Source organism: Drosophila sechellia, chromosome 2R, assembly GCF_004382195.2.
Source record: "Drosophila sechellia strain sech25 chromosome 2R, ASM438219v1, whole genome shotgun sequence".
In the NCBI taxonomy this organism is placed as follows: domain Eukaryota; kingdom Metazoa; phylum Arthropoda; class Insecta; order Diptera; family Drosophilidae; genus Drosophila; species Drosophila sechellia.
The window spans coordinates 3,831,721-3,844,062 of NC_045950.1; the positions used below are offsets into that span (position 1 = coordinate 3,831,721).

Genomic DNA, 12,342 nt, shown 5'->3' on the forward strand with positions numbered 1-12,342 from the left:
TTTTCTTAAGTTTTTCTATAACACAGCATTCTTCTATCACATTTAATTGTTCAAAAATGCTCCTCAAAAAGCTATAGTAAGCCAACCTAGACTCGTATCGATATGCAAATATTTGATCTTTGACCTAAGCGAAAGGTAAATTGGCAAGGAATTCAGAACAAAGGCATTATCCTGGCAGCCCAGATGCCGAGTCTGTTCTCAGCCGTGCGGAGCGAGAAATCGCCTCAATCTAATGGAACAGATAAATTCCTGACTTCGACTGCTTTGATATGATTTTAATGAATCTGAATCCGAGGCAACAGTCTGGTGGAATTTAATTCAAAATGGGCGGCGGGGTGGCGGTATAATTAAATGCCTGTGAACTGCGCACTGGGCTCCGCACAACCGACATCTTCTTGTAGCAGCTGCACCAGCAGCTCTGTGCCTCGTATGTGTCCTTGAAAAGTGAACCCAGTTGCCACCAAGCCACCCAGCCACCCCTTTTTTTAAAGGCTTCATTGGGATGTCAACTGATTGCTTTTGCAATTCCAAAGACGTTGGTCGAAGCGTTAATTGAGAAAAGCGGTGCGAGTGCAACTCGGTTCCCAGTTGGATAGCACACAAACATGTGTGGAGATTGTCTGCCGAGTAACGCTCATAAATTACCACCCACAAGCGGCAGGGAGGTAGGATGATGAAGTGGCGGGCGGTGGGCGGTTGGGGCGTCGAAGTACGAAAATCAATTTCCGCTTAAACCGTCGACAACTCAGACAATCGGACAGCAAAACGGCTAGCTGGATTTGAAGGGGGCTGGCTCCACGATTGGGAATTGTTTTTCTCTGTTCCATATCCCATTCCCCGTCCGTCCCGCTCTTAACTACGGACAGCATATGACCGCAGCTGTGCGGCTGCTCCACTGCTCCACTGTACGGCTGCTCCTCTGCGCGACTGTCTACCGTTAACGGTTCGATGCACACGATACGGGGGACAGGTTCCCAGCTAGGCTCCCTCTACACTAAGAGAAAAGTGCGGCGATTGAAACTTGTCTCCAGTATTTCATACATTTCATTCGCATAATTTTGAATCCACGTAGTGTCGAAAAACACTACGTGCCGAAGGCATAAGAAGTAATACAAGTAAAAAAGTATCTCAATACTAAAATTATTGATTGTAAAGATTGAGCGTATAAAAAGCTAAAGTAAGGATTTTCATAGATTTGAGCAGATTGAGCAACAATATCCTTGTCCGAAGGTGCACTTAAATATTTTGATTTGACATGCCTAATATGTAACTTTAGAAAGTGTAATTACATATATGTAGGTATCTTCAAATGTAAAATTTCCCAAAAGTTGATTTTAGACAATTTGTATTATGAATGTGCTATTTAGAAACTCATAGCCCTTATTTGCAACATTATTGTGTGTTTTCCCTTGCAAAAGCATTCTATAATCCTTAACCACATTTGTGTATGAAATTCGATATGCATCTGCAGTATCCTTAACCTTAAAGCTATAGTCTCCATATATTCCCAAGACTTTAATAATGAATGCAATCTAATACAATAATTATTTAAGTCCTAAGGTAATAAGTAAGTAATATGTAATAAGGTGTCCTTTCATCTATATATTTAAAAGCTCCTTTACCTTATTTCCTTCTACTTCTCACTTTTTGCTCAAAACTTAATATTGTTGCACCAGTTTAAATCGAAAGAAAATTAGTAGGTAAAAGTAAAAGTAAATTAGTTAGTAAAAAGATTTGTAAATTTTGATAGTTGAATTTCCTAATCGATCAAAAAACAAATTACCAAATTACTCTAGTTCTCAATCCCTGCTTTCAATTTCTTAGAAATTGCATTTTGTTTACAGATATGTTCAAATATTTTACTATTCGCCCTAAAACCGCTTTAAAGTAAGCTAGCTATGATTTTCTCTGAATGCCTGGAAGCAGCCCCAAACCTCCGCTGTACTTCCGCTTGCGTGGTTCCATCTATTTGCACACACATCGCCAGAGCCACTGGCTGACAGACAGGCAGCCATCAGTGCTCAGCCAGGCATCATAAGCCGCACCACATCGCATGGCGCCACATCAGCTGGCCTCCGCACCCGCCGCCGCCCACCGAGGACATCGCGGGCAGCGCCACGTGCGCCCATTGGGATGTCAGAAACAAAGCGCCAGCACTGGCGCATTGACTAATGAAAGTGGGTCTGGCGACCCAGCTCCACACCAGACCAGACTTGGGCAAACAGAGGCACAGAGGCTGCCTGGCCGGTTGGAGCTGGAGATGGCTCTGGCCGTGGGGGACAGGGGCCCGGGCATCCTTGATCGGAACGTAAGTTGACAAAGAGGACAATGGCGTTGACGATGACAGTAAATCCTGTTCGTTCAATGTATCCGTACACAAATACTCGCACAGTGAATTGAGCGAACGCATCCAGCAAATTGCTCAATGCCCACCATTGTTATCGCCTTTGGGGCTGTGGGCTGTGGGCTGTGGCAGTTGCAATCCTGATTGACTGACTAACTGAGTGACACACTAACTGACAATTTAACTGACAGAATGTGCATGTAAGCGGAAAAACTGTGTATAACATCCAGTTATTTATGTCATGCTTAATATACAAAAGTATAGTTTTTACAACTGGTAACGCATTAATATTTAATCAACGAATCAAGGACACTCGCTTTAGGGGTCCATGAATACTCGTGAGTGCAGACAACTGGGGCAGTTTTTCAAAGTTGATTAGGAGGCATACCTCATGACATGTGCACATCCTGGAATTTACTTGCATATTTATGCAAATCGGTGTCTCCTGATTCAGTTAGCTGAGTCTTGCAAGTTTATAGGGTAAGACTAGAACGCGTGGCCATTATTCAAACGGAGCAGTTAAGTGGTTGGCAAACCCCCTATTTGATTACCAAAGTCCCAATGCAGTGAAAGCTACATAGAGATAAATCAGCGCTCTCTTCTGAGAAGAAATCTTCGATATATCGAGAGGAAAACGATCTCAATCTTGATATTTTTAGACGGATGTAGTAACGGGATAAGAACGTGAGGGGAAGACTAAAAAAGAGAGAGAGTGAGAGACAAATGAGAGCAAAGTCAGTTGCGATTGAGAGCGGTTTGATCTTATGCTCAGCATGATTCTAGAATATGTTTTGAAATGGAAATTCTCAAATCGAGATCGTTGAGAACGCTTTTTTTCTCGTAGTGTGCCAAGTGGGATTCTAATACTGTTGATATACATCTAATACAATTAACTAAAAGCACTTCGTACAAGTTGAAGAAAACTTTGGCTCGAGCGAAATAAATGGCCAATGTTATTGAAGATTTGTTTTCTTTGCTGGCTGCATTGCATGCGGCCGATTGACTGGCGCCGGAAATGAGACTCAATGAAGTGGATGCGTAGAGATTGGACTGCGGTGTCTCGCTGGCACCGCCGATAAGGAGGCAATAGTAAACGGACACCCATCGCGAAGATTGTCAGTCGACGGAACGCCCTTTGAATGTGAGCTGGAAATGGAAATCGAATCGGGCGTCGAGCGGAAGTTGGCTACACTGGAGTCCCTCCTTCGCGTAACCAGTTTAAGAACTGCTCCCAGCTCCGCCTTTTTGTGCTCCCCTCTCAGCCATTCGCTCCCTTTAAAGCCATTCGCAGCACGCGCTGGCTAACACACACACACAAGCACGCACACTCACGGCACACAATCGCATTATGGCGCACACTATCGCATTGCTGATTGCACAATTACCAACAATGGAACTCTTGTTCGGCGTGTGTGTGTGTGTAGGTCTCTAATATTTTGTTTGTTAATTGTATGGGCGTGCCTGGCGCCACGCCCTTCGCCCAGCCTCTTCTTTGTTCCCGGCGCAGGAACAACAATTCTGCATTCAACTCCCATGAATGTGTTGCGTAGACCAGTGGAAAATTCCGAGAAGGTCGGATGTACATAAGTGCAGGGGAGATATTATTCCGTGTAGCCGCTTCTAACAAATAAGGTGCGTGGTGCCCTTAAGCAGGTGTTAACCGGGCGTATACGTAATGCCATACAACATCCGTCATTTGTTATTTCCCTATAATGTAACACAATGCTCTAAGTTAGTTAAGGGGTACATCCACGCCATCAGTCTGGCATCCATGCAAACATCCTTTGATGTCAAGTTAGCGTAAGCCGCTTGTTGTTAAATGCATACATACATATGTACATACATATCAGAGAACTGCAGCCCGCCACTGGCACTCTACGTCCACCCGATAAACACTCGGTCTCTAGGCACCCCGTCTTTTTTGACACCCTACTTGCGGCAATACAAAATATTCGAGTGTTTTACCAACGTGGTGTTTTTGTTACGAGTAAAAAAACCACCCGAGGCCTGCTGCGCAAGAGCCGTTTGGGTGAGTGGACGCACAGTCAACGATCGGCCGCAGGTCATTTTTTGTACGCCTAAAATTTGTATGGGTGGAAGCGCGACGGGTATAAGAAATTAAGGGTAAAAGGGAATACCCAAGAAAAATTTCGTGCTCATGTCTTTGCTCTTTGATGTACTCAATGGGTGCCACCCGTTTCGAATCATTCCCTTATTAATTTTTCACACGTCGCTACCTGAATACTCTAATGACAAATATTCTTATATAAAGTCATTTTTGAAATGAATTTTGTGACATTATGTACTATTATTTTTACTATAATCTATATTTAAATAACAATAACGTTAATAATATATATAATATATAATAATATATAATATAATATATATATATAATATAATATTATAATTATATAATATATAATAATATATATATAATTATATAATATATAATAATATATAATATAATATAATATATATAATTATAATAATATATAATAATAAGATGAAGGGCATATTTTACAAAGTATTCGACAAAGTCTAGAACCACGCCGAAAGAATAGTGTGTAAACGTATGGAGTGTAAAACGTATGGAGTTACGCATCTTGTCTGTGACTATGTATTACATATGTATGTGGCTGCTGCGAGAACGCAAAAAAGTATGCTACACAATTCGAAAGTTGACCTAATTTGGCCGACGATGTGAAGGAAATTTCCTCGTTTGCGGAATGTCAGCACCACAAAAGATACAACTGCCATCTAGGCTGCTGCACAAATCTAATTAAATGCTCAGCCGTAATTTATGTGCGCCACAGACAAATGGGTACGCAACCAGTGAGGGGCCATAAATTTAAATTATTTAAAAGTGAATACTCAATATGTACGTATGTTTGTAAGGCCAAGTGCGTGCAAAAATTGCCGCCAACAAAAATTCAAGGAAGCAGCTCGAGGGGCTCACACGTTCCTTTCACTTCTGCCTGACCAGAATGTTTTTGTAATGAAATTCCTAGGTCTCCGTCTTGGAATTTGAATTTGCCCAGCCGTCGCTTTCCATACCATGGGGCTGATTGGACCACTGGAAAGAGCGAAAGATGTCCGGCAGACATACAGTAATTGGCTCAAGCCTTATATAACTAGGACTCATGTGGCACATTTTTAATGATTTCCTTTCAATTCAGAGTGTGTGTGTGTGTGTGTGTGGGCTACATTGCCCCATAAAAGATTGATTATGCCCAATCCTCTATTTAAGATACTGAATGGGGGCAGGGCAAGCGGTTGCCCAGCTCAAACCATTGCGTAATGCGAGGAATTCAAAAGCAAACTGCTTAAGGCGAATGCCAGCCGCAAGTCGAGGAATCTGGCATGGTCTTTGACTGCCCAGTTCAAATTGACTTGACTAATGTCTTCTGGGAAAACTTCCAAGTCCTGCAGGCCCGTATTTAACTGCGTCCTGATTAACTCTGAATGCCAATGCCCCATTGCCATTTCCATACGCAATGTGTAATTTTGTGCGCCATCGTTGAGGCAAATATTTCTATGGACCACCGGGCGTATACTTAATACTGTTTACCAAAGCAATCAGCAGGCGAACACGGTAACCAGCACTTGGCCTGGGCAGGATGGGAATTTCAACCTTTTTTTTCCCTCCCGTGACAGGACCAAGATTTCAGATTTGTGATTGGAATTTGAGCGGCTGACACTTGGCAAATGCGCCAACAATTTGGGTAATAACCTTAAATTCAAATGCTGTTGCCGGGACTACTCGGCGACGTCCTTCGACTTAATACAATTTACAGGGCCCGTAGTCCCGCCTTTGATTTACCCATTCCTGTTTTCCGACTGGGTCTGCTTTTGCGTTGCGAATTTGCTGGCGAAGATGGGACTGGGGCCGACACAAAAGCAAACAATTTATGGTTCATATGAGTTTGGAATTGGTGTTCAGCATACAAATGCCGAGCAAATAGAATTTGTGTGTTTATCCAGTCCTCGACGCTCCCCCGGAATTGTGGACCCTAATAGGAGCACTCTATGTTATGCATACCCATGTGCGGCTGCATATTTGCCCTGTTAAAGTGGTGGAAGGTCAAATGCTTGATTGTTAGCACAGCGGCGTAAGTGTAATTGCCATAAGCGATCTCGGCCAGAGTTTGAAAACAAGTTAGGGCCATCGCTTTTTAACTGGCAAACGTGATTCCTTGGATTCCATCAAATTCAAGTATTCAAGTATTAATTGTGTAATGAGTTTTTGAACTATACCATTTATCTATATCTATATGTTCTTTTTTGGGCACGTACGTTCTCTGCAGTAGTAGATACTTTTGAGTGCATTAGAGATATTTAGATATTTATGATTTTCTTTTGTTGATAAACAACTACTTTAGGTATTAAAAAGTATCTCGAAATGAACATCAACCTTACAAGACACTCATCAGCTTACTCATCATTGATTACTAAGTTTATTAAGTTGAAAGAGTGTAAAAAATCAAACGAAAGAGAATTACTGCAGAGGTGCCAAAAAAAGTTTACTATTAATTAAGAACATATCTAATCATCATTCGAAAATAAAAATAGATGTGTACAATCCATTATGAGTTCCGCCAAGTTAGCAGCCACTTACACTCCGATTTGGCCAACTTGACGGGTTGATTGAACCTAATTGGAGCGTAGAAGGATGTCGTCCACTTTTCTGGGAAACATGCTCACTTGCACACCTGCACTTGTGCTCACAAATCTCACCTGTCCGGCTGATTGGATGGGTTCTGGTGTCAATATACGTCCTTGACACATTGCGATCTCCGGTGCCTGACCTCTGCCCTCTGCCCTCTGCCGTCCGACCACGTGAGGCTCGTCGGTGGGCGTGGCAATTGTGGGTGTGTGGGGGCTTTGTTTTTGCTCGGCAACTTTGCAATGCGTTTGTCAACGTTTCAACCTGTTGACCGCCTACTCGCACTCGCTGGCATCCGATGCAGCCAATTTAAGTAGGTCATAGTAGCACACTCTTGAATATGGCACCAGGTTCACAATTACAGGCAAATTGTTTAAAGTAATGACATTAGCTTATAATAATGCACTAAACACTAAACGAATATTCAACGAGCTGCCAACGGAATATTATGTTATGGAGTCTCAACGCTTTCTGCACAGAATTTACCACTTCCGATTAAGTTACTTAATTTACCCGGGCAGGGGAACCCAGTGGTAGTCAGCTCGCTTCCAGTTGTGCCACCATCTATGGTGCAGAGTGCTCAAATTCGCTTCGAAGCGGCTTTTGGCCACATATTATGAGCATGGTGGGATGGGTGGACGGGGGGATGGGGATGGGTGGCGCTTGCGGGGTCCATTGTGCTGCGAGCCGACTAATGGCATCCATTAGACACAAAAGACCAAATTGCTTGGCCCGATTCCGATGGCATCAATATGCCCACCGCACATGCCATCGTATATGTATATCCCGGTACACAGACACACAGACACACTGCATTTATTTCGACTTTTGTGGGATCTATTGTCACGTGCCGGGCTGCGAGTGTGAGTGTGTGTGTATGTGAGTGGGGGCCATTGAGTAATTGATTTGGATTCCTGTGGCCAAAAGGGCCCGCAGCTATTTGCATGAGCGGTATCATTCTGGTCTGCGGGGGCATTTAGTGTTCCGCATGGAGCAGTCCTCTTTCGATATGCATGGCATGTACAACGCCGGCGTGGAACACAACCTGACCAACCCAATCCGGTTATCCATTGCAGATTGACTTCGAAGTACGACGCGATTAAGCCATGAACGCACTCGATATGAATAAACAATTTCTAAGCGTGTCGCAGGACCATCAGCATCAGACCTCGGTGGCAGATCAGCGGAGTCGCTCCAGGTGAGTTTGGAACCCTAATTAGCTGCCAGATGATGCCCACTGTACCCCCATTCCAGATCGGAGCGCGCCTCCAGCCTAGCGCTGCCCCTCAATTCGCTGCTGGACTTCTACGACAAGCAGCAGGAGCAGTGCAAGTCCGTCACCCTGCTGCCCTTGCCCAGCAACTCCGGCAGCATCAGTGAGAGCAGCAGCCTCTCCAGCAGCAACAGCATCGTGCGGCGACACTCCTCCCACTACTATCCCATGCTCGAGGACAAGCAGAAGCCGTCGCAGCTGCCCCAGGCAGCCACCGAAATGCTTGTGAGTACGGCAATCCTCACTAGATTTATGGCACGATGTGATTCCCTGTGCCGGCAGTCAAGAAATTGAAAGGACTAACCACACCCACAATAGCCTTTCATTTTGAAGAGTTTTTTGAAAGTGCAGCACAATACAATTTGCTGCAGAAATGAAAAAAGGAAAATGGGATTAACGGATGTACATAGAACTGACCCTCAATGAGAAACTTCCTCCTCTCCATCTACGAAAATAAATAATCCTTCTATTGCACTTTTCACGGCGAAGTAAGCAAAGCAGAAATTTCAAAAAGTTTCCTCAGTTTCGCAACCGCCAAGGAAACAGTATTCAAATTTAATACCCTGCTCATCCTCGTTTGGGTTATTCGACTGGCGTTCCACCGTCAAGGGTTTCGAGTGAAGGGCAGAGAAGATGAGGGATTAGCTATAGTTGGGCTCTGCATGACTCAAGAGATCGATGTGGACGGCAGCCAAAATCACTTGCCTGTGTTCCTGATTCATTTTCCAGCAGGAGGACCTGGCCTCAAATCCCCACGAGTTATTTCCTGCGCGTCAGAATTTCTGCGCCCGGCTTAGCGAGGGCTTAGTCCCCTGCCCCACTTCATCCTCTGCACCTGGCTGGGGCTTAAAATGCAGAATATTGCTCCTGGATAATATTGCCACAGTGGAGGATCGAAGAAGTAGCAAACATTACAGTGGAAACAGGTTTCTATCACCAGGGAAAGATTCTATATCTTTGTAACCTTACTAAGATATTATATCTCTTATTTCCTCATTAGATCATTTTAATGTTACAGCATAGGTTGTTATTTAAATATTTAATATTTATAACTCCGTTTAATTATTCAAAAGTTTCGTAAAAACTAGTCATATTTATGTTTCTTCTTATACATTCGCTCATACAAATATCCACCTTTTCCTTCCTTTTACCTCGAATTTTCCTCGTTTTTCGCTGGCAGGTAAACATGACGGAGCAGAAATATGGCCAGTCAGCTCATCAGGGCGCCTCCCTCGCGGGAGGAAGGCAGGTCCACCAGCAGCAGCAGCACTTAGTGCGGGTGGACACCCCAGTGACGCCTCCGCCTCCCATTCCGCGACGACTACTGCGCGGCAAGTCCGCCTGGCAGGCGTCGAGTCCACACCCACTTCCACTCTCGGCTGGCGGACAGGATGGCGCCCACGGCACGGGCAATGTGTTTGTTTATCCGCAGCCAGAAAACGTGACCGCAGAGCCAGTGGTCCGGGGATCGGGCGACGGACAGGGCGATGGTACCAGGCTGCAATCAGCACTTTTTGTTGACATAGCCACACGTCCGGCGTCCGGATATGCGGATGCCGATGGGATTTCCGATGACGACCGCATGAGTCTGGAGAACTCCGTGTTCGACGAGTCGCTAACCTCCACGCCCGTCAAGGTCGCCGGCTATTTGGCCGGCCGCTATGCCGGGCTGAGCCACATGGCCAAGCGGGCGCAGCGCTCGTCCAGCAGCACAGTGGACTCCGCCTACGGCTCATCGCTGGGCGGCCACAGTGAGCGGTTCGCCAGCAGCTCGACCAGCGTGGACTTTCGCAGTCGCTTCTCCTCGGTGGACACCCAGTCCTCGCTCGATGAGAAGCCTCTGTCCAGCTCGATTGACTCGCCGCTGGCCAGGGATCCCAGGGATGCGTACAGGGAACGTGCTGTGCTCAACGATGCCATGCATAAGCTGAACAACAATAACACCAGCCTGGGACTGGCCCTCTACACGGCCAGCAATAACAACAACGGCAGCAGCGTGGCAAGCGATGGTTCCAAGCTACCAGTGGTTCCTGCCCGAAAGCAGCCGCCGCCAGTGAAGGGCAGCAGCAACAGCAGCAACTCGATCGGCGAAACTCAGTCGCAGAGCTCCAAGGAACCCAGCAGCGTCTCGGCCTCGGCCTCCACTTCGTCCGCCGCCTCTGCAGGATCCAGCACAATATCCAGCGGAACCATGTCATCTATGTCTGGGCCATGTCCTGCCGTTGTGCCGCCCACAGATGCCATTACCAAACGTCCAGGGCCGCCAGAGCCACCATTACGGCAGGCCAACGTGTTTGATCCAGTGGAGACGGGATCTCGGGGTCACCCGACCCCTCCATTGACTGTGCGGAATAAGCTCGCCCGCAATAAACCGCCACCGATTACGTATCCTCGGATGCAACAGCGACAGGACTCCACGCTGTCCAGTGACAGCTACTCGATCAGCTCCAGTCCGGGCTACAACTCTAAGCTTATGGAAGCACCACTGCTGGGATCCCAGCAGGGCGGACGTAAGTCCAATGCACCCGGCAGCGCACAGCGCCAGACTCCACTAATGGACTTGGCCCCCACCCGTTTTCTGGGCGGCGGCGACGGAGGAAGCGGAAAGCAGGCTCCCGCAATGCCGCCACCAAGGAGCAAGATCAACTATCGGCAGGACTCAACCATCTCCAGCGACAGCTTTAGCCAGACGTCCAGTCCGGGATACAATCCCAAGCTCATGGAGGCGCCGCTGCTGCCCTCGTTGACCGCCAAGCGGCTGTGCAGTGGTGAGTACAAGTCCTTTCAATACCCGGTCTTTGTGACAGGACTCCTTTGCCTTTCCAGCGCCAGCCCCAATTGTGTGCCGTCAGGGAGTTCAGCACGAGCCCATCGAGGAGCTAGAACCGCCGCAGACGATCTCGCCCCTTCATAAGGCGGCCGGCCAGCCCAGCAGCCTGCAGACCATCGTTCGCTTTCAAAATGGAGCACCGCACACCATGTCCTTGCAGCATCAGGTAATAATAGTTGAATTTCGCATAAATATTGTATGGCAAAGATTATATCTTAACTACCATTTCAGATTATTAACCGGCGCAAGAGCTCCAATCCGTACATCACAAACGGCCGCCTAAAGTTCCGCCTGTTCCAGATCCTGATCAACGCCTTCGCCCTGCTGGCTATCGCCGGCGGTCTGGCTGCCTACTTCAATGCATATCCGACTATAAAGTTCGTGAACAAGACTATCATCAACACGATCCACGTGGAGGACACTACGAGTTTTGGCAAGAATCCAGCCCCAGGCACCTGCTTGCCCATCATAGTGAGGTTTTGCCAAGGTCCCCAGATTCCCTACAACTACACCGTGTTCCCCAATTATATCGGTCACTTCGGCCAGCTGGAGACGCAAACAGTAATTACCGGGATATGCAGGATAACCCTATATTTCACTGACTCCAAACCATTGCAGGACTTGGATTCCTATGAGGCCCTGGTGGATGTGCGATGTTACGAGCTGGTCTCCTTGTTTCTCTGCACGCTTTTCGTGCCCAAGTGCGGACAGAGCGGGTATGAACTTTTCAACTTTCCGATTTTATTAAGTAATGATGATCACACATTCGTTTAGGGCCACCGTGCCACCTTGCAAGACCCTCTGTACGGAGACGATGCGCCGCTGCGGCTTCTTCTTCGACGTTTTCGGACTGAGTCTGCCCGAGTACCTGAACTGCAAGCTCTTCAAGGACTTTCCGAGTTCCGAGGACTGCGTGGGCTTGGATGAGGTTCGCGAGGTGATGAGAGCCACCACGCATCCCAAGTGCGATGGGTTCCAGTGCGACCAGAACCGTTGTCTGCCGCAGGAATACGTGTGCGATGGTCACCTGGACTGCATGGACCAGGCGGACGAGGCCAAGTGCGAGCGGTGCGGACCGGACGAGATCTACTGCGGCGACAGCCAGTGCATTGGAACCAAGCACATATGCGATGGTATCATCGACTGTCCCTACGGCCAGGATGAGCGCAACTGCTGTAAGTGAAAGGATCTTCTTTCTTGCAATAGCCAAACTAATCTGACCAATAACT

At 46.8% G+C, this 12,342-nt stretch overlaps 1 protein-coding gene across 2 annotated transcripts in view; it reads left to right on the forward strand.

The window, feature by feature from the left end:
• The window catches only part of LOC6608018, a 30,262-nt gene that overhangs the window by 13,273 nt on the left and 4,647 nt on the right, over positions 1–12,342 (forward strand). For both annotated transcript variants that reach the window (XM_032716947.1, XM_032716948.1), the window contains exons 2-8: positions 8,087–8,208; positions 8,265–8,508; positions 9,464–11,051; positions 11,110–11,279; positions 11,345–11,674; positions 11,732–11,829; positions 11,888–12,288. In XM_032716947.1, the coding sequence (XP_032572838.1) occupies positions 8,117–8,208; positions 8,265–8,508; positions 9,464–11,051; positions 11,110–11,279; positions 11,345–11,674; positions 11,732–11,829; positions 11,888–12,288 (2,923 nt within the window). In that variant the 5' untranslated portion in view covers positions 8,087–8,116. The remainder of the gene's footprint in view (positions 1–8,086; positions 8,209–8,264; positions 8,509–9,463; positions 11,052–11,109; positions 11,280–11,344; positions 11,675–11,731; positions 11,830–11,887; positions 12,289–12,342) is intronic.